General features: G+C 39.9%; 1 protein-coding gene across 1 annotated transcript in view; it reads left to right on the top strand.

Moving 5' to 3' along the window:
* The window catches only part of DNAI3 (dynein axonemal intermediate chain 3), a 176,522-nt gene extending 163,776 nt beyond the window's left edge, over window positions 1-12,746 (top strand). The window contains exon 23 of the mRNA XM_054532047.2: window positions 12,511-12,746. Coding sequence (XP_054388022.1) covers window positions 12,511-12,693 — 183 coding nt within the window. The 3' untranslated portion in view covers window positions 12,694-12,746. The remainder of the gene's footprint in view (window positions 1-12,510) is intronic.
* Window positions 12,747-20,964: the final 8,218 nt, after the last annotated feature.

Here is a 20,964-nt window from a genome sequence, read left to right as displayed (position 1 = left end):
TTCTTAACAGAAGCATTAAGATCATAAATCATGGCAGACAGAGGGGAAAAGTCATCTCAAAAGGGTAAAACACAATCCTCCAAGAACAGAACACTTGAGCTCAGCCTAAAGGGCATATCTTCAAAGTGCACATGTTGGTTTGTTATTTTAGAACTGCTCTTGAGAGCTGGGGTTATAGGAAAGGCCTTGTTTCCATTGGCTGCTATAAATAAAATGTGAACGATTATATCATCTCTTAAGAGAGTTTTATAGAAACACCAGGCATAGCTTCAAGTATAGCAATTTATACAAGTACCTCTCTAAATATATGTCTTGGAATCGTTGCTAAACCAGGTAATAAGGGACATTACCGCTTTTGCTAAGGCATATTTGTGTGACAGATTAGACCCTGTTTAGGCACCTATTTACAGGTCAAAGCCTGCAGGCCTTGAAAAGAGAAAGCAGGGAGTTCACCCCGCCTGGCCTCCAGCTCCAAGGCAGCTGTGTAATCCCACTGAACCTGTTTGGCAGCTCATGCAGTAACTGCTGCAGCTTGCAGATAAGACCCTCTTGGAAAGCCTGATAGCCCTTGTCAATAATGAAGCCTCAAGAGCAACTGGAATTTTCTAAAACATCAAAACACATTATCTGATTTGTGCTGATACCCAGTCATTACAGAGAGCCAGTTGTGTAAGATTTTTGTTAAGGAAAGATAGATGACAATTCTTTGCTTCTTTAAAGGTGTCATATGTAAATCTCAAATCTTACCTTGATCATAAGCACCATTGTTTGCTTACCTGTTGCATCACTGAAGCAAAATAAGTCATACTAGCCACAAAAACAAGACTAACATCGGATTTCCACAGCTCTTACGGCAGTGGGTTGGAAAGTGCTATTAAAACATGGCTGTTTCATAATTTCCCTATTGGGTAGGTATTACAAGATCCCATTTTTTACATTATCATGAATTTTATTGCCTCTAGAAAAGCAGAACTGGTCTAGGTTAAGGGGCAAATGAGTGCCCTACCTACAACCCATAACAAAGTGAGGCTTTTAGCCAGAGGAGGAATGAAGCTGTTTAGCACTCTGGATCCAGGGCTGCATACTAAGGCATCTCACTCAGGGAATATGGAATGTTCCTGAAATTCTGCTGGGTCTATCCTTTTTGCTTTTCAAAAACCTGGTCACTGAAGAGAGAATATATTTATTAAAACTAGATACCAATAAGCCTCTCATTGTGAAATAAAAGAAAAGTTGCTGGAACACAATACTCAAAAAGACCAGAAAGATGTTTCAGTCAGAGAAAGAAGAAAAAGACTGCGTGGGTAGACAATGACAAGAGGGCTGGAATGTAGAAGCCCAGGGGAGTCAGAAAAGAGAAAAATGTGTTTATGTGTCTGGCAAAGCTGTTTGAAACAGTGCCCTATCTCTCTGTGTCTAATCAGTCACAGTTTATGCTGATAGAGCTTTCACTGCTGTCTTTTCCCTTTAATACCACTTCCTAGTGTAACAGGTAGAGTTCCTTTCACAGTTATGACTTAGCTTTTCTTTTGTAAACAGCTTTTCACTTATTTAAAAGAAGTTGTACATACATATGAATGGACTCACAAGGAAATAATGAGAAACACTATAAATTCTGTGTTGAGGCTGTAGAAAGCCGAAGTGCTCTAATAATAAGTTTGTTGTAGTAAATTGATAACCACAAAGTTCAATCAGATTTAAAGAAGCAGAGTGAGGGAATAAACCATGAAATAGCAGGTCTCAGAATATGAGGTTGTGGGCCATTGAAGAAAAAAAATTAAAGGAGTTCATAAAAAGTATTAAAAGAAAGTAAACCTTTTAACAAATTTTTTTCTTTTGAATCACAGTGAAAAGTTTCTCTCTCAATAACAAAATCTTAGTCAGATATAACTGACTAAGTTTGCTACGTTTTATTACCTAAGGTAGCAAACTGGAAAGAAACACTTAAAAGTACTTAAATATTTTTATTGTTTTAAATCAAGTTTAAATAAAGGAGGAGATGATTCAATATTGCCTAAGTATTTTCATGACATTTCAAGTTTCTTCCTAAATTAATATCTAATTTAACAAGAAGTTTATTGAGGATTTTCATTCACTTATTTATTTCCCCAATAATGAAAACGGCTTTATGCTTTTCTGACTATATAAGTAATGAATTTTTTAAAAATTCAAAAACAAGTTATAGACAGAAAGAAAGTAAAAATGTCCTGAAACCTCATCACCCTGTGGTAACCACGTTAACATTTTGGCAACTGTCCTTTCACACATCACACATCTCCGTATACACATTTATATAAAGAGAGTAACATGCATGCTATTCTTATTATGGCCCTTAATTTTTTAAATATTGCTTGGTGGGTTGTTTTCTTCATCTTTGGGAATCAATATCAAAATATGGTATACATATGTTCTTTTCCTTCCCCATGCTTATGAAATCAGATACATATATACCCTGTGTGTCTGTGGGTAATAGGCATTCTATGCATTTCGCCTCTCTCATCTAAACTGTCATGGATTCCCCTCCAAAAACCCTGGATAGTTCTAAATCATTCTTTTTAATAGCTGCATAATTTTTCTATTATCTGCATGAACCATAATTTATTTAATCGTTTTTCTACCTAACAATTTTTAACTTTTTTTTTTCCCAATGGCACACCAGGATGCAGTAAATATCTTTCTATGTATAGCTTTTCATACTAATGCTTTTACGTAAGTAGAAAAATTCTTCCTATGAATAGATTGCTGAAAAAAGAGTATATATCTTTTTAATTTTAATTTTGCTTTCCAAAATACTATAACAATTCACATTTCTATTAGCAATGTGTGAAAATAGCCTTTTCCACATATTCCTGAAAGCAGTAGCTGTTATCCCTTTTTCATTTTTGCCAATATGATGTCTGTAGAGAGAAAGCTCACTTGTTTCTTTAATTTGCAGTTCCCTGACTCCTCATGAGATTAATCATTTTGGCATCTTTTTCTATGTTTAGAGGCCATCTTGGACTTGCTCTTACGTGAATTGCCTGTTTACGTCCTTTGACTGTTTTTTAAATTATGTGACCTTCTTAGCCTTTTGTACAGTGAAACTCTTAACCTTTTATTTTTCACATGCACTGGAAATATTTTTCCTAATTTATTATCTGTCTTTTTAATTTGTCTGTGGTATTTTTTTTCACACTATAATATTTCTTATATTTGAGTAGTTCTCTCCTTTTACTTTTACAGCTTCTGGGTTTCCTGCTAAAAAATCCCTCCAACATCAGCTGGGCGCGGTGGCTCACGCCTGTAATCCCAGCACTTTGGGAGGCCGAGGCGGGTAGATCATCTGAGGACAGCAGTTCGAGACCAGCCTGGCCAACATGGTGAAACACCATCTCTGCTAAAAATATAAAAGTTAGCCAGGCATGGTGGCGGGTGCCTGTAATCCCAGCTACGCAGGAGGCTGAGGCAGGAGAATCACTTGAACCTGGGAGGTGGAGGTTGCAGTGAGCCGAGATAGCACCATTGCACTCCAGCTGGGTGACAAGAGTGAAACTCCATCTAAAAAATAAAATCCCTCCAACATCTAGGGCAAAATTTCTTTTTTATATTTTCTTATATTGACAAATAAAAACGGTGTATATTTATCACATATGACATGATGTTTTGAAATATGTAAACATTGTGGAATGGCTCAATTGAGCTAATTGACATATACATTATCTCACATATTTTTTATTTTTTGTGGTCAGAATATTTAAAATCTACTGTCTTAGTGATTCTCAAGAAAATAATGGTTATTTACTATAGTCACCATATTGTACAATAGATTTATTGAACTTATTCCTCCTATCTGAAATTTTATAGGGCTAAATTTTCATCATTACCTTTTTTTTTTTTTTTAAGAGACAGAGTCCTCGTTCTGCCAACCAGGAGTGCAGTGGTGTGATTGTAGCTCACTGTAGACTCGAGCTCCTGGGCTCAAGTAATCTTCTCATCTCAGCCTCCTGGTTAGCTGGGACTATAGTTATGCACCACCACACCCAGCTAATTTTTAAATTGTATTTTTGTAGAAATGCGGTCTCACTACGTTGGCCAGGCTGGTCTTGAATTCCTGGTCTCAAGCAGTCCTCCCACCTAAGCCTCCCAAAGTGCTGGGATTACAGGTGTGAGCCACCACACCCGGCCCCATTGTTACATTTTTAACATTTATAACTCAAGTCCATCTGAAATTTGTTTATATAGTATAAGGTAAGAATGTCATTTTTTAGTCTAACCTATAGAGAGAGGCATTTATCAGCTAAATATGTGAAGCAAATCATTCTTAACCACTGAATCGAAGTATAACATTTTGCATTTACTAAGTTACCATATGTCCTGGGACCAGGGGTACATCCAAAATATAAACAATTAAAACAGTATGGGTACAGACCAGTCAGAACAGACGCTGTCTGTAAAGCACTGCAACAGGGATATCATGCAAACCAAGAGGATAGCAGTCCTGCCTTGAATCTATTTCTGGGTTCTCTATTCTGTTTTAATGACATACTTGTCTATTCCTATGCCAGGATCATATTGTTCTAATTTCAGTCATTTTTGAAGTATTTTAACATTTGAGCAAGCATGTCCCACACATTATTTTATTTCATAATTTCTCTGGCCGTTCTTGGACATTTATTTGTACACATGAACTATAAGTTCTGTTTATCCAGCTCCCAAAAATAAACTATTCTTGTGTAAATAAACTGTGATAAAGTTATATCAGTTTTGGAAGATGTTACAGAAACTACAATTTCTCTTTTACTATTCTCCTCTTCTTCCTTCCCAGTAAATGCTTTGGCCAGTTGCAGTGGCTCACGCTTGTAATCTCAACACTTTGGGAGACTGAGGCAGGAAGATCACTCAAGGCCAGGAGTTTGAGACCAGACTGGGTAACATAGTGAGTTCCCATCTCGACAAAAGATTTCAAAAATAGCTGGGCATGGTGGTGCATGCCTCTAGTACAAGCTTTTCGAGAGGATGAGGCAGAAAGATTGCTTGAGCCCAGGAGTTCAAGACTGCAATGAGCTATAATTGCACCACTGAACTCCAGCCTGGATGACAGAGTGAGATCCTGTCACTTAAAAAAAAAAAAGTTTACACTGGGCACATAGTCCACTAGAATAAAGGCTCTATTTCCTAGCCTTCTTTGCAGGTACCAGTATGCATGTGACTAAGTTCTAGCCAATGAGATGCTAGCAGAATTAATATATGTAACTTTCAGGAAGTGCTTTATAGTAATACTTTAGGGCAGGGCCACATAGCAGGAGGCGAGCAGTGAGCGAACAAAGCTTCATTTGTTTCCACAGCCACTCCCCATCACTCACATTGCCACCTGAGCTCCACCTCCTGTCAGATCGGTGGTGGCATTAGATTCTCATAGGAGCGTGAACCCTATTGTGAACTGTGCATGCGAGGGATCTAGATGTGGCTCCTTATGAGAATCTAATGCCTGATGATCTGTCACTATCTCCCATCACCCCCAGATGCGGCCGTCTAGTTGCAAGAAAACAAGCTCAGGGCTCCTACTGATTCTACATTATAGTGGTTTGTATAATTATTTCATTATATATTATAATATAATAATAATACAAATAAAGTGCACAATAAATGTAATGTAGCTTAATTATTCCGAAACCATACCCCCTACCTCGGTTCGTAGAAAAACTGAGGTGCTTTTGGCACCAGTGACTGGTTTCTTCCACGAAACCAGTCCCTGATGTCAAAAATGTTGGGGACTGCTGCTTTAGGGCACTGCCCAGACATCACTTCAGAGCTGCTGAACTCATTCCCTCAGCTGCTGGCTCTCAGCTGCATCCTGCTTCAAGAACTGCCATCAGCTGCAGAGAGCCACCTCGCCTAACATTGCTTCCTCTTCCCAGGGCTGCCCATCAACCCACCTCCAATGACTGGTCGGTCCAGTCCCCTTACTTTAAGGGAAATCAATGCTAAAGAGCTACCACACTTCCAGAACTCCTCGAGGAATTGGCTGAGGCCTTTGTTGCAAATTTTGTGGTAACTCTTTGCCCAATAACTCTTCCCCCAGATATTGATCCCAAGATCACTTCTCAGTGAACTTCCTGCTGTCAGTCTCTGGCTCAGAGTCTATTCCCCTGGAACCCACCTTAGATGTGTCCTCAAAGGGAAAGGCTATGCTCTCTCCTCCTGCTGGCTGGGTGAAGACATGGCAGAGCATCAAGGGAAAAGAAGCCTGAGGCTCTGGCATTGCGGAGCACCTTACCAGCCCTTGAAGGGCCTACCCAGACTTTTACATAGGGAAAAATAAGCTTCTAGGTTATTTAAACCACTGTTAGTATGAATATGCCCTAATATACAATAATTAACTTTTTTGTGATATTAAATTCTCCCATCCTAGAACATGTTGAGATCTTTTTTTGTACCTCTCAAAAAAATCTCATCATTTTCTTCATATGGGTCTCATACTGTTCATGTTAAATTTATTTAGAAATAATTTATAATTATTTCACTACTGCAAGTAAAATGTTTTCCCATTTCCATTTCTTAGTGATTATTTTTACTTCTTATTTTTGTTTTTGTTTTCTTGAGACAGGGTCTTGCTCTGTCACCCAAGCTGAGTGCAGTGGCATGATCATAGCTCAAAGAAAAGAAATTATAGTGGTTTATTTGTTTTTACTTTTTGTTTCAGTTTTTATTTTAGATACAGGGAGTACATCTGGAAATGTGTCACATGGGTATATTGCACTCAAGTCGTGAGCATAATACCCAATAGGTAGTTTTTCAACTCAGACCCCTATCTTTTGTTCCCATGTTTATGTCCATGGATGCTCGACGTTTAGCTCCCACTTATAAGAGAGAACAATGCAGTATTTGGTTTTCTGTTTCTGTGTTAATTGTCTTAGGATTATGGCCACCAGCTCCATCCATACTGCTGCAAAGGACATCATTTCCTTCTTTCTTATGACTGCATAGTATTCCATGGTGTATGTGTACCACATTTTCTTTATCCAGTCCATCATTGTTGGGCACCTACGTTGATTCCATGTCTTTGATGTTTTGAATAGTGCAGCAATGAACATATGAGTGTATGTGTCTTTTTGGTAAAATGGTAAAAAAAAAAAAGTGTATGTGTCTTTTTGGTAAAATGATCTATTTTCCTTTGGGTATATACCCAGTAATGGGATTGCTGGGTCAAATGGATCTCTGTTTAAAGTTCTTTGAGAAATCTCCAAACTGCTTTTCACAGTGGCTGAACTAATTTACATCCCAACAGTGTTAAGCATTCCCTTTTCTCTGCAGCCTTGCCAGCATCCATTGTTTTTTGTTTTTGTTTGTTTGTTTTGAGATGGAGTCTCGCTCTGTCGCCCAGGTTGGAGTGCAGTGGCGCGATCTCGGCTCACGGCAACCTCCATCTCCCGGGTTCAAGCTGTTCTCCTGCCTCAGCCTCCTGAGTAGCTTGGACTACAGGCATGTGCCAACACACCCGGCTAATTTTTTTTTTTTTGTATTTTTAGTAAAGATGGGGTTTCACCATGTTGGTCAGGCTGGTCTCCAACTCCTGATCTCAACTGATCTGCCCACCTTGGCCTCCCAAAGTGCTGGGATTACAGGCGTGAGCCACTGTACCTGACCTGTTTTTTTTGACTTTTTATTAATAGCCATTCTGAGTGGTGTGAGGTGGTATCTCACTGTGGCTTTGATTTGCATTTCTTTGATGATTAGTGATGATGAACATTTATTCATGTGCTTGTTAACCGCATGTTACACTTCTATTGAAAAGTGTTCATGTCCTTTGCCTATTTTTTAATAGGGCTGTTTTTTGCTTGTTGATTTAAGTTCCTTATAGATTCTGGATGTTGGACCTTTATCACATGCATAGTTTGCAAATATTTTCTCCCATTCTGTAGATTGTCTGTTTGCTTGTTAGTTTCTTTTGCTGTGCATAAGCTCTTTAGTTTCATTAGTTCCCACTGTCAATTTTTGATTTTGTCTCAATTGCTTCTGGGGACTTAGCCAAAAATTCTTTGCCCAGGCTGATGTCAAGAAGGGTATTTCCTAGGTTTTCTTTTAGTGATATTATAGTTTAAAGTCTTACATTTAAATGTTTAATCCATCTTGAGTTAATTTTTGTATATGGTGAAAGGTAAGGGTCCAGTTTCATTCTGCATATGGCTAGCCAGTTAGCCCAGTGCTATTTATTAAATAGAGTGTCCTTTCCCCATTGCTTGTTTTTGTAGACATTGTCAAAGATCAGATGATTGTAGGTGTGCAGCTTTATTTCTGGGCTCTCTATTCTGTTCTATTGGTCTTTGTGTCTGTTTTTGTACCAGTAAAACGCTGTTTTAGTTACTATATCCTTGTAGTATATAGTTCGAAGTCAGGTAGTGTGATGCCTCTGGCTTTGTTCTTTTTGCCTAGGATTGCTTTGGCTATTCAGGCTCTGTTTTTTCATGTGATTTTTAGAATAGTTTTTTCTAATTTAGTGAAAAATAACACTGGTAGTTTGATAAGAGTAGCATTGAATCTGTAAATTGCTTTGGGCAGTATGGTCATTTTAATGCTACTGATTCTTCCAATACATGAGCATGGAATGTTTTTCCATTTATTTGTGTCATCTCTGATTTCTTTCAGAAGTGTTTTGTAGTTCTTCTTCTAGACAACATCTTTTACCTTCTAGGTTAGCTGTGTTCCTAGGTATTTCATTTTCTTTGTGGCTATTGTAAATGAGATTGTGTTTTTTATTTGACTCAGCTTGGACATTATTGGTGTATAGAAATACTACTGTTTTTTTATATTGATTTTGTATCCTAAAACCTTACTAAAATCATTTATCAGTTCTAGTATCCTTTTGGTGGAGTGCTTAAGGTTTTCTAGGTATGGAATCATATCATCAGCAAAGAGAGATAGTTTGACTTCTTTTCCTATGTGGATGCCTTTTATTTCTTTCTCTTGCTTGACTGCTCTTGCTAGGACTTCCAGTACTATGTTGAATAGGAATGGTGAGAATGGGCATTTTTGTCTTGTTCCAGTTCTCACAGGGAAGGGTTCCAGCTTTTGCCCATTTTGTATGATGTTGGCTATGAGTTTGTCAATGATGGCTCTTATTATTTTGAGGTATGTTCCTTTGAGGCCTAGTTTGTTGATGGTTTTTATCATGAAGAGATGTAGAATTTTATTGAAAGCTTTTTCTGCATCTATTGAGATGACTGTGTGGTTTTTGTTTTTAATTCTGTTTATGCGATGAAACACATTTATTGATTCACATGTTGAACCAGCCTTGCATCCCAGAAATAAAGCCTATTTGATTGTCCAGTATTAATTTTTTTTTTTTGAGACAGGATCTTGCTCTGTAGTGCAGGGGTGCAATTTCAACTCACTACAATCTCTGCCTCCCAGGCTCAAGCAATTCTCTCACCTAAGCATCCGAGTAGCTGGGACTACAGGCACATGCCACCATGCTTGGCTAATTTTTAAATCTTTTGTAGAGATGAGGTCTTATTATATTGCCCAGACTGGTCTTGAACTCCTGGACTCAAGCAGTCCTCCCAAAGTCTGGGATTACTGGCATGAGCCACCACTTCTGGCCTGTATTAACTTTTTGATGGGCTGCTGGATTTGGTTTGCTAGTATTTTGTTAAAGATTTTTGCATCTGTGTTCATCAGGAATATTAGCCTGAAGTTTCCTTTAGAAATTACAGTTCTTTACAGAGTATATTGAGATGATTTGTTTTTCTTTCTTTTTTTTAAGGGACAGAGTCTCCCTGTGTTGCCCAGGCTGCAGTGCAGTGGCTATTCACAGACAGGATCATAGCATACTGCAGCCTTGAGCTCCCGGGCTCAAACAACCCTCTCGCCTCAGCCTCCTGAGTAGCTGGGACTACAGGCATGTGCCACTGTGCCTGACAAGATGACTTTTTTTTGAGATGGAGTCTCGCTCTGTTGCTCCAGGCTGGAGTGCAGTGGTGCGATCTTGGCTCACTGCAACCTCCACTTCCTGGATTCAAGCAATTCTCCTGCCTTGGCCTCCTGAGTAGCTGGATTACAGGTGTGCACAACCTCGCCCAGCTAATTTTTGTATTTTTAGTAGAGACAGGGTTTTGCCATGTTGGTCAGGCTGGTCTTGACTCCTGCCCTCAAGTGATTCACCCGTCTCAGGCTTCCAAAGTGCTAGGATTACAGGCATGAGCCACCACACCCAGCCAATTTTTTAATTCATATTTATTGCATAGTGGTTAAAGAGTACTCTAACTCTGACTCTACAGTCCGACTGCCTGGGTTTGAATTCTGACTTCACTTCTTACTTTGGGTGAGTTTCTTGATTTCTCTGGCCCTCAGTTTCCTCACTTGCAAAATGGTTTGATGCACCTCACTTATAGAGTTGTCACGAAGTGTTAAAAAGATACACTTAGATACATTAAAAATATAAAGCACTTGTTTGAGCATTCAGTGATTCATGAATTGGGCAGCACTAGACCACAAGCAGTTTAGCCCTCCACTGGGTGGGGGGTGGTGAGAAAGGAAACTTTTATAAGGTGTTCATGGAAGCAAAACAAAATGTATTTGCGGCTGGGCACAGTGGCTCACACTTGTAATCCCAGCACTTTGGGAGGCCAAGGTGGGAGGATTGTTTAAGCCCAGGAGCTCAAGAGCAGCCTAGGCAACATAAGGAGACCTCATCTCTACAACAACAACAACAACAACAAAATATATATGTATACATACATAAAAATAGACATATATGTATATATGTATGTGTATATATGTATTTGGCTAAAATAGAATGTCTCTGGTTAGAAGCTAGTTAGGGGCTTCTGATTAGTCAAGCTTAGGTTGTTTTTTTGTTTTTTTGCTTTTTGCTTTAGAGATGGAGTCTCACTCTGTCACCCAGGCTGGTATGCAGTGGCGCGATCTCAGCTCGCTCCAACACCTCTGCCTCCCGGGTTCAAGCGATTCTCCTGCCTTAGCCTTAGGAGCAGCTGGGATTACAGGCATGTGCCACCACGCTCAGCTAACTTTTGTATTTTTACTAGAGATGGGTTTTCACCATGTTGGCCAGGCTAATCTCAAACTCCTGACTCAAGTAATCCACCCGCCTCAAAGCTTAGGTTTTTTGTACTGTTTGCATGGGCTTTAGTTTGCTTTTGTAGCAACCCAGGGTACTGGAGTCATCTCAACCTAATGGTCTCCCAATTAAATTTATTTTTAAAAAAGGATTAAGTGAATTTATACATATAAAGCTCTTAGAACATACCTGACACATAGCAAGTCCTATATAAGCATTAGCTATTATTATTATGATTTTTGTCATGAAAATTTCCAGTAAGGGCCCATCATAATAGACAGATGGTGAGTACTTTGTCCTTCAAGTCAATTCAAAGGCTTACATATTCTGGATATTATGGTAACTTGGTCATCACTCATTGTATTAGAAAAGGACAGGTAATGTGATCATATATTGAATGTCAATACAACAAAGGTTTATTTCTCATTCCACATGTCCAGTTTGAATTACTGGGGGTTGGGAGGTGGACCTGCTCCAGTTATTCATTCAAGGACCCAGGTGAGTGGGGGCTCCCAGTGGCTTCAAGGGGAGAAAAATCAGGGAGAATTCATGTCCATTCTGAAATGCATTGCACCAGATGTCATCTACATTTCTTTGACTTACTGTCCCTTGATGAGAACTAGTCATGTGGCCTTGGCTTATTGCAAAGGGGCTGGGAAGTATGGTCTTCCTGTATTCCCAGGAAAGAGAGGAGAACCAGATATATGCAAGGAGTGACATATCTGTCACATCTATTCACCTCACTCTTCATGGTGATTTCAATCTGTTGTGATGTTTTTTATCCAGTCATTCTCTAAAATGATGATAAAAAGCATACAATCAGAATTGGACAAAAGTTGTCCATACAAAGAGTATTACAGTTGGGGATTATATTTTTGACAAAGGTCGTATCGACAATAACAATGGCAGTGATAAAAAATAACTATAATTTATTGAGAACTTATTATTAGTCAAAGACTTTTCCTGGATTATCTCATGCTGAGAAATTATTCCTAGTATTATCTGAATGTTATAGATAAGGAAATGAGGCTCAGATACCTTAAGCAATTGGCCCAAGGTCACAGGTAGTAAGGAACAGGGGCAGGAATTGAATTCAAGAGGGCTGAACCCAAGATCCAGGTCTTACCCACTATGGCACAGAGCAGCAAATGTATCACAGCTGTGACCAGTGACATGCTCTATAAACAAAGCTATGATTTGAAGCCTCTCTAATCCTTTCCAGTGACAATATCATGCTTTGATTCACATAAGTTGGTACTAGAAAGCTTCTTAGAGATCATCTAGTACAACTCTTTCTATTTTCTTCAAAAGAAACTATGTTAGGATGAAGTTAAGCCATACCACCTGGAAAAGAAGTTTCTTTTTCCTCTATATCTCAGTTTTAGTGTGAATGGTCTAGGTCTTCAGGGTAGATTTGCTCCTCATGACCACTCAAGGACTGAAATTCCTTTTAGGAAATTGCTGTGCCCTCTCATAGGGCTTTGTCATCAAAGCGAGGCCACCATGTCCAAGTTCCAGCCAGCAAGAAGCGGGAAGAGAGCATGCACAAGGTACATCTAGGCTCAGCCTTCCAAGACCTTAATGAAAACAGAAGGGGAAAGGAGAAAGAAGCCCCAAAGGGCAGGAATAAATGGTGAAAAGAGAACATGACATTCCTTTGTTTTTGTGGTAGGAGGTGATATTATCAGCTGAAAGTAGAGAATTTTATCAGCCGGGGGTTAAAAAATATACACCAGAGAACAAAACTGCTTCATGTCTTTTCCCTCTTTTTTATTTCTGTCCACCTCCTCTTATTACAAGTGTACTTATGAGGAGGGGAAAGGCTGGTGCATGTCAGTGAGCCAGCACCTCATCCCTCTAAAGAAAAGGAGCACTGAAAAGTGGGACGTGCTTTTATCCTGAAATGGTTAACAGGGATGCTGGGACTGAGGTTTTTCTGGTTAATGGAACTTTCAATTAAGCCATTAATCAGAAAATTATTTTGCTTGTTTTGTATTTTTAAGTAAATTTTTTAAAGTAAGTGATGCAGTCACATAGTTTAGAAATTAAAATGATATTAAAAGATATACACAGAGATGTGTATCAGGGGAACACACCCCTGTTCCCAATCCTGTTGTGAAAATGCACTGGTCAATTAAGGAGATTATTTTATTCTGGCTACTGTAATAGTGAGAATGTTTATCAACAAGGAATGTTTCTAAGAGAAGGCAAGGGGCAGATAAGCAAGGCATCACCATGCATAGGTCTCATGGGATTCCCGAGAAGGACAGAGTTGGATCTTACCTCAGACAGCAGGTGCTCTTTGCTGGTTCCTGGCACACAAAGAATTGGGGATTTCTTTTTTTTAATTATTATTTTAGATGGAGTCTCTCTCTGTCACCCAGGCTGGCGTGCAGTGGTGCGATCTTGGCTCACTGCAACCTCCACCTCCCAGGTTCAAGCAATTCTCCTGCCTCAGCCTCCTGAGTAGCTGAAACTACAGGCACCCACCACCACACCTGGCTAATTTTTGTATTTTTAGTAGAGACGGGGTTTCATCATGTTGGCCAGGCTGGTCTCGAACTCCTGACCTCAGGTGATCTGCCTGCCTCAGTCTCCCAGTGTTGGGATTATAGGTGCAAGCCACCGTGCCCAGTGGGTTGGAAATTTCTTAACCTTCACTGTTTTCTGGAAGCACAGGGCTTAAAGTTTGACATTGTCAGTGTCTACCCCAAACTCCTCCTGCCCTCTATACGTGAATATTTTTATTGGTTTCTTACATGGTGACAGTATTTCCTAATACAAATGCAAGTAAGTATGAATATATATTCTTATCTTCCCCTTTCTTCCACAAAGAGTAGTATAAGTAAATATATCTTCTCCAACTTTCTTATTTCATTTTATTGTATATCCTGGATATCTTTCCACAATCATATGGAGAGTTTTTTATTTTCCTCATTTTCCCCACTGAGTAATGTTCCATTGTACTACAGTTATTTAACCAGTTCCCTATGACACTTGAATTACTTCCAACATTTTGCTATTATAAACAATGTTTCAGTTAATAACTAGTACATATATCGTACATGGACAGGCATAGCTCCAGGATACATTCCTAGAAGTGAGATTGGTGGGTCAAAGAGTCAATATATTTGTAATTTCTGTAGATATTGTCAAATTGCTCTCTATATGGGTTGGACTATTTTGTCTTCCTACCCGCATTGTAAAGGTGTGCTGTGTTCGTGTTGCCTTACCAACAGAGTGTGTTGTTAAGTGGAATTTTTCTAATCCCCAGTTGTTAAGAAATACCATTTACAAGTAGTTTCAATTTGCACTTCTCATAAAAATATATATTTGATTCAACTATTGTGAAAAATAACTTAGAAAATAGCCAGGTGCAGTGGCTCATGCCTATTAAGAGATCCCTCAGGGGATCCTCCTGCCTTGGCTTCCCAGAGTACCAAGACAGGAGGATCCCTTGAGGCCAGGAGTTCAAGACCAGCCTGGGCAACATAGCAAAACTCTGTCAGTACAAAAAAAAAAAAAAAAAAACACAAATAGGCAGGTGTACTGGTGCACCTGTAGTCCCAGCTACTCTGGAGACTGAGGTAGTAGGATCACTTAAGCCCAGAAATTTGAGGCTGTAGTGAGCCATGACTGTGCCACTGAACTCCAGGCTGGGTGACAGAGCAACAGAGTAACACATCGTCTCTAAAAAAAGAGAGAAAGAAAGAAAGAAAATACACTCTACAGAAGACACTAACCCTTTGAATAATCAATGATCAGTTTCTCATCCCCACCAGTGCAAGCCCAAGTGAGCATTGCCATTCCACAGGAAAGAGTATTATCACGGTGGAGAGTAGCGTGTCTCAGAGTTCGTTCCGCAAAATTTTACCAAGTTTGCGACACTGGAACACTTTACCAAGAAGCTAAAGAGGCTTCTTTGTTTAATGACTCCGCAAAGCCTTTAAAATGTTTTTTTTTTTTTTTTTTTAAATGGATCACTAGGAGGGGAGAATTTTGGACCCCTTTTCTCAGAGAATCTTCCATAGTTTCCATGGAACACATTTTGGGAAACATTGATGGAGAACGTTTAGGAGGTTGGGTTGAATTTATACCCAGTTAAAGGCCAACCCTGAGAAGTCATTTTATTTAAGATAAAATCCCTATTGTTTTCTCATAACTTGTTTTTTTCTAATAATAGAGAAAAGGGGAGGATCTTGGTTAATGGAAGGTTTTTATTAGTTGGATTACCTGAGGTACTGGAGTCAGAATCCAGCCTTGGTTAGTGTCCCTCAGGGCCAGCCCAAGGAAATCAAGACATTGGCAAACTGCTGTGTCTTAGGTCTCTTTACTCCTTGCCTGGTTTGCTTAGTGCCCCCATCACAAACAAGCTGGCAGGAAAAGATCTGAAAACTCATTTGCTCTAAGATGGTGTTTGTTCATTTGCTCAATTGAACAAATTGTTACTTATTGAACAATTTCTAACTTTATTGCTTTGTGCTGGGTCCCTGAGGTAGTCCCAGAAGAAACGTAAGGCTCCAGTGCACTCTCCAGCAGCCCCATCTCCTTAGGAGGGTAAAATATGCCCAGCAGTGAGCTAACAATGTAAGTGTGATTAAGTGACAAGATGAGACTTAGGATAATGTTACTTCTCCTGGGTAGCTCCTCTCTTGGGAGTCTGCTTTTTACCCTCTGGTTAATGCTTTATTGGGAGCTCTAGCTGTGGAATTTCCTCAATTCCACAAGCCAAGATAAGGAGGCATTTTCCCTCTTTTCTTTTTTGGTGAGCAGGTGTTCCCTTGTAGTTGGCTCTGGATGACTCCCACAGTGAGGCCAGCCAGCTGCTTTTGGGCATCAGAGAGGGCTGCCTGCTGGGCCACCATGGGTAATGCTTCAGTAGCCTTTAGCTCCACCTAAGGTGTATCTCTGCTAATTGCAATAATCTTGTCAATAATATACAAATTAGGGAGAAAAGGCCCAGTCTACTTTATATTTTTGTTCCAGTTCTCTTTTCACCTCCAAATTTGTCTTTAGTGCATTGTGGCCACAAATTCCTTTGGCAGAAGGTAAAATAAGTAGGTTCTCAATTTGAGCACTGATGAGTAGTTTCTTGGAGCAGTCTAAAAAGAAATGTGGTTTTTGACAGCAGCTAAAAAGAGGACATATTAGAAATGCCAAATTGCTGTTATAAAGAACTGGCTTCTGGAAGGGACTGAACAATTCAGACTTCAAGGATATGTAGACATGTTTTGAAAGTTCTTGTTTAAATATGATCTCAGGAAGTTAGAAGCAGGAAGTCAAGCCAACTAGATAAACTTTAAATGCATACGACTTCATCTTGAAATCTTACTCACAAAAAGTAGTTTTATAATAAAATACTATGGCCAAATGCTTATTTATAAAGATGTTTGTCTCAACATTATTTATAGTGGTGAAAAATTTGAAAACCATTTCAATGTCCAGTGGATAAATGGTTGATTAAATAAAGTCAAACAGCATAAAAATTATGAAAGACAAAGTCTCATTCTGTCACTGATATAGTTTGGATATTTGTCCCCCCAAATCTCATATTGAAATATAATCCCCAGTGCTGGAGGTGGGGCCTGATGGGAGGTGATTGGATCATGAACGGGAATTTTTCATGAATCGTTTAGCACCATCCCCTTGGTGCTGTCCTCATGATAGTGAGTGAGTTATTGTGAGATCTGGTTGTTTAAAAGTGTGTGGTACCTTCCCCCACTCCTCTCTCTTGCTCCTGCTCTTGCCATGTGACATGCCCGCTCCCACTTTGCCTTCTGCCATGATTATGGGCTTCCCCAGGCCTCCCCAAAAGCCAGGCAGATGCCAGCACCATGCTTCCTGTAAAGCCTAGAGAACCGTGAACCAATTAAACCTCTTCTTTGTAAATTACCCAATCTCAGGTATTTCTTTTTTTCTTTTTTCCTTTTTTTTTTTTTGAGACGGAGTCTCGCTCTGTCGCCCAGACTGGACTGCAGTGCAGTGGCGCGATCTTGGCTCACTGCAAGCTCCGCCTCCCAGGAGCTGCCATTCTCCTGCCTTAGCCTCCCGAGTAGCTGGGACTACAGGCGTGTGCCACCACGCCCAGCTAATTTTTTGTATTTTTTAGTAGAGACGGGATTTCACCATGTTAGCCAGGATGGTCTCGATCTCCTGACCTCGTGATCCACCCACCTCGGCCTCCCACAGTGCTGGGATTACAGGCGTGAGCCACCGCGCCCGGCCAGGTATTTCTTTATAGCAACAAAAAAAGGCCTAACACAGTCACCCAGCTGGAGTGCAATGGTACAGTCATAGCTCACTGTACCCTCGAAGTCCTAGGCTCAAGCGATTCTCTCATGTCGGCCTCCTAAGTAGCTGGGACTACAGGCATGCGCTATAACACCTGGCTAATTTTTTGTGTGTGTGTGACGGAGTCTCGCTCTGTCGCCAGGCTGGAGTGCGGTGGCGTGATCTCGGCTCACTGCAACCTCCGACTCCCTGATTCAAGCTATTCTGTCTCAGCCTCCCTAGTAGCTGGGATTACAGGCATGCGCCACCACGCTCAGCTAATTTTTTGTATTTTCAGTAGTGACGGGGTTTCACCATGTTGGCCAACACCTGGCTAATTTTTTCATTTTTTTGTAGAGATGGACTCTCAATATGTTGCCCAGGCTGGTCTTGAACTCCTGGCCTCAAGGGATCTTCTTGCCTCAACCTCCCAAGCACTAGGATTACAGGTGTGAGCCATCGTGGCTGGCCAAAAATTGGGTTTTTAAAGAATTCTTTTTTTTTTTTTTTGAGGTGGAGTCTCACTCTCTTGCCCAGGCTGCAGTGAAATGACACGATCTCGGCTCACTGCAACCTCCGTCTCCCAGGTTCAAGTGATTCTTCCGCCTCAGCCTCCCGCCTAGTTGGGATTACAGGCACCTGCCATCATGCCCGGCTAATTTTTGTACTTTTGTGGAGACGGGGTTTCACCATGTTGGCCAGGCTGGTCTCGAACTCCTGACCTCAGGTGATCCGCCTGCCTGGGCCTCCTAAAGTGCTGGGATTACAGGCATGAGCTGCCACGCCCGGCCAATAATTCTTTTTTTTTTTCTTTTTGAGACAGAGTCTCACTCTGTCGCCAGGCTGGAGTGCAGTGGCGCAATCTCGGCTCACTGCAATCTCCGCCCCCTGGGTTCAAGCGATTCCCCTGCCTCAGCCTCCCGAGTAGCTAGGACTACAAGGGGGCACCACCATGCCCGGCTAATTTTTTGTATTTTAATAGAGACAGGGTTTCACCATGTTGGCCAGGATGGTCTTGATGTCCTGACCTCGTGATCCACCCACCTCGGCCTCCCAAAGTGCCGGCATTGCAGGCATAAGCCACCATTCCTGGCCAAGAATTCTTAATTCTTATCTATATTGTTTAGGATATATATAATATGTGCATAGAAAAAAACACTGTAAGAAAATACTATTAACATGTTAACAGTGGATTTCTCTACTAATAATGATTTCTATTTTTAAATTTCTTTTTCTTCCAGAACTTCTATAGTAAGAATGTATCTCATCTTCATAATCAGAAAAAATTTTAATGAGTATTACTTTTACAAATAATTTATATCTAACAATATAACATTAATGTTATGAGAATTAAAACAATGTAACTTAAGTAGAACGAATTGTTATTGTGTTTTTGTTGTAAACATTGTTCCTGTCCTTGAAAAGGCTAAGTATATTTGTAGTAATAAAACCATATAGAGTTTTTTTTTCTTTCTGTGCTTCTATGACATATGGCTTACTGTTAGTATTTCTGTGAGGCAATTGAAAAGCTGTTCTCCATCATTGTTTACCAAATTTTCACAAATCCCTCTTGGAAAAACTAGTTGAAATCATGGTAATGCTAAGAAACCCTAATCCTCCTCCACCTACTCTCCTGGGCTTAAAAAAACATTCAATGCTAGGCTGCATGATCTAAAATAAACCTCCAGGGCAAAAGATTAAATTAGGGACTGGTTTGCTGCCCAGCAAGCCTGACATAGGATAGTCTTCTTACTGTTGCAATGAAACAAAAGTGGAAAAAGAATAGAAAAACCTAAGCAGTTCATAATTAGCCAGAGCAATTGGATGAATTCAGCAACTTCTAAGTAAGTTAGAAACACACGAGACATTGTCCTATTATCTAGAAAAAGCCACTTTACTGTCTAAGATTTTAAGTAAACATTTCCAAGTTGGTGCCAGAGGCATTAAAGAAATGGCAATCCTGTTTCTTTAAAATAGCATCAAAATCTTTTTTACATATTGAGCAGCAAAGCTGGAGGGGCCTCTTTCATGTATAGCAGCAAATTCCAGTGCTTCATTCAGAATTAAATCATTTACCTCAGGGTTCCAGACAGTCTGGAACCCCTTAGTAAGCCCTTTTCCCGAGTGGCAGCTTGGTGTAGAGAATAGAGAGTTTGAAAACTCAAAAGCACCCGACAAATATAAGGGCTTATTATCTTTCTTCCCCAACTATGGAGCAGTCAAGAAAAATTAACCCTCTCATTTGTTACCCTCAATAACAGGGTTTAACTGATCTGTAGCCACGGATGGCTCAGATAATTGCCCTAATTAGTTTGGTATGAAAAGAGGCTGGGGTGGGGAATTTGGAGCTCAAATAATTAAGGCAAAATAAAAAGAAAAAAGAGCTTATGCCTTATAGATTTGACATATGGATTCCAGATGTTAAGGAAGACATTTTACTGCTAAGGCTTTTAGGCCACTTTTTTTGTGGTTAAGGACAGGATTGGAAGGGAAGGCCTCAAGGCAGAACAGCCTAAAAAAGGAGGGAAAGATCCTACTGATCGTTACCGAACACCTGAGGGTGTATGTATGTGTACCGGTATATATCTCCAAACTGAAAACTAGCAGCAGCGTCTTAAAATATCCCTAGACTGGGGGTGTTGGGGGAAGGTCTTGGAGGAGTGATTTCTGAGTTGGCTTGTTGGGAGCTTTGCTGGCAGATAAGTCACCTCCTCAGTTGGAAGTGATTGCTCTGTTAGTTCACTGCAGTTTCCCTCAGGAATTCTAAATTTAAAATGTGAATGCAAACTTCCTAGCATGCCATGCCAGGGAAGGTTGCTAGGATCTGGGTCCCATTTAGAAACAGAGACAGGTAATTACACCACGAAAAGGGCTACACTTTTACCTCAATGCCATGCACCAAATCCTCTGTTTCTTCCTTTCAGAAAATGGTAAACAAGGGAAAGAAAGAGGAGTTTCAGACCCTGCATACCAAAATATTACAGACACACAGGAAATGACTCTTCAAATCCAGGCTGTAAACCTGTCATTTCGTGGGCTTGTCTGTGGGCCTAGAAAAACGAGACAAAGATCACACTGAAGACATTACTGTTTGGGGCTGGCTGTACTGGAGGCCTTTCCATGCCAGATGCTATGATTCTAAACTCAAGTCATAAAATGAAATGTTAGAGGAAACCAATGAAATTTGAGGCAAAACTTGTGGCTTAAAGCTCATTTTGCTTTAAAAAATGTAGGCTTTGAAAAACTGTTCTTTACAAGCAACAAAAATTTTTTAAAGAAACTGAAAAGCTAAAAAATATTTTTTGGGGAGAGGGAGTAGTATTCTCAGCCCTATTACTATCTTTTAAGGCTTTCAATTACAGATACTCCAAACATGTAATAAGTTACTAAGTCCTTAAAATATGTATTAATCTTCCTAAAACATTTGCATATTGACTTTAATCCATGCAAAAGATGTTTCCGGTGTATTTAACCAATGCTGCTCATCTGTTTAGTGAAATGGTTTTGGATCCATTAATTCTCCAAATATTTGTATTCTGAGTGCCTTCTAAGGGTAAGACATTCTTTGAATCAAACACACACAAAGAACTAAGCCAATCTATTGGTTAATGCAGTCATTCCTCCCTCTGCAGCTTAAT

Source organism: Pongo abelii, chromosome 1, assembly GCF_028885655.2.
Source record: "Pongo abelii isolate AG06213 chromosome 1, NHGRI_mPonAbe1-v2.0_pri, whole genome shotgun sequence".
Lineage (NCBI taxonomy): Eukaryota > Metazoa > Chordata > Mammalia > Primates > Hominidae > Pongo > Pongo abelii.
The sequence above is the reverse complement of the archived record's forward strand: the minus strand, read 5'-3'. Positions and strand labels throughout refer to the sequence as shown.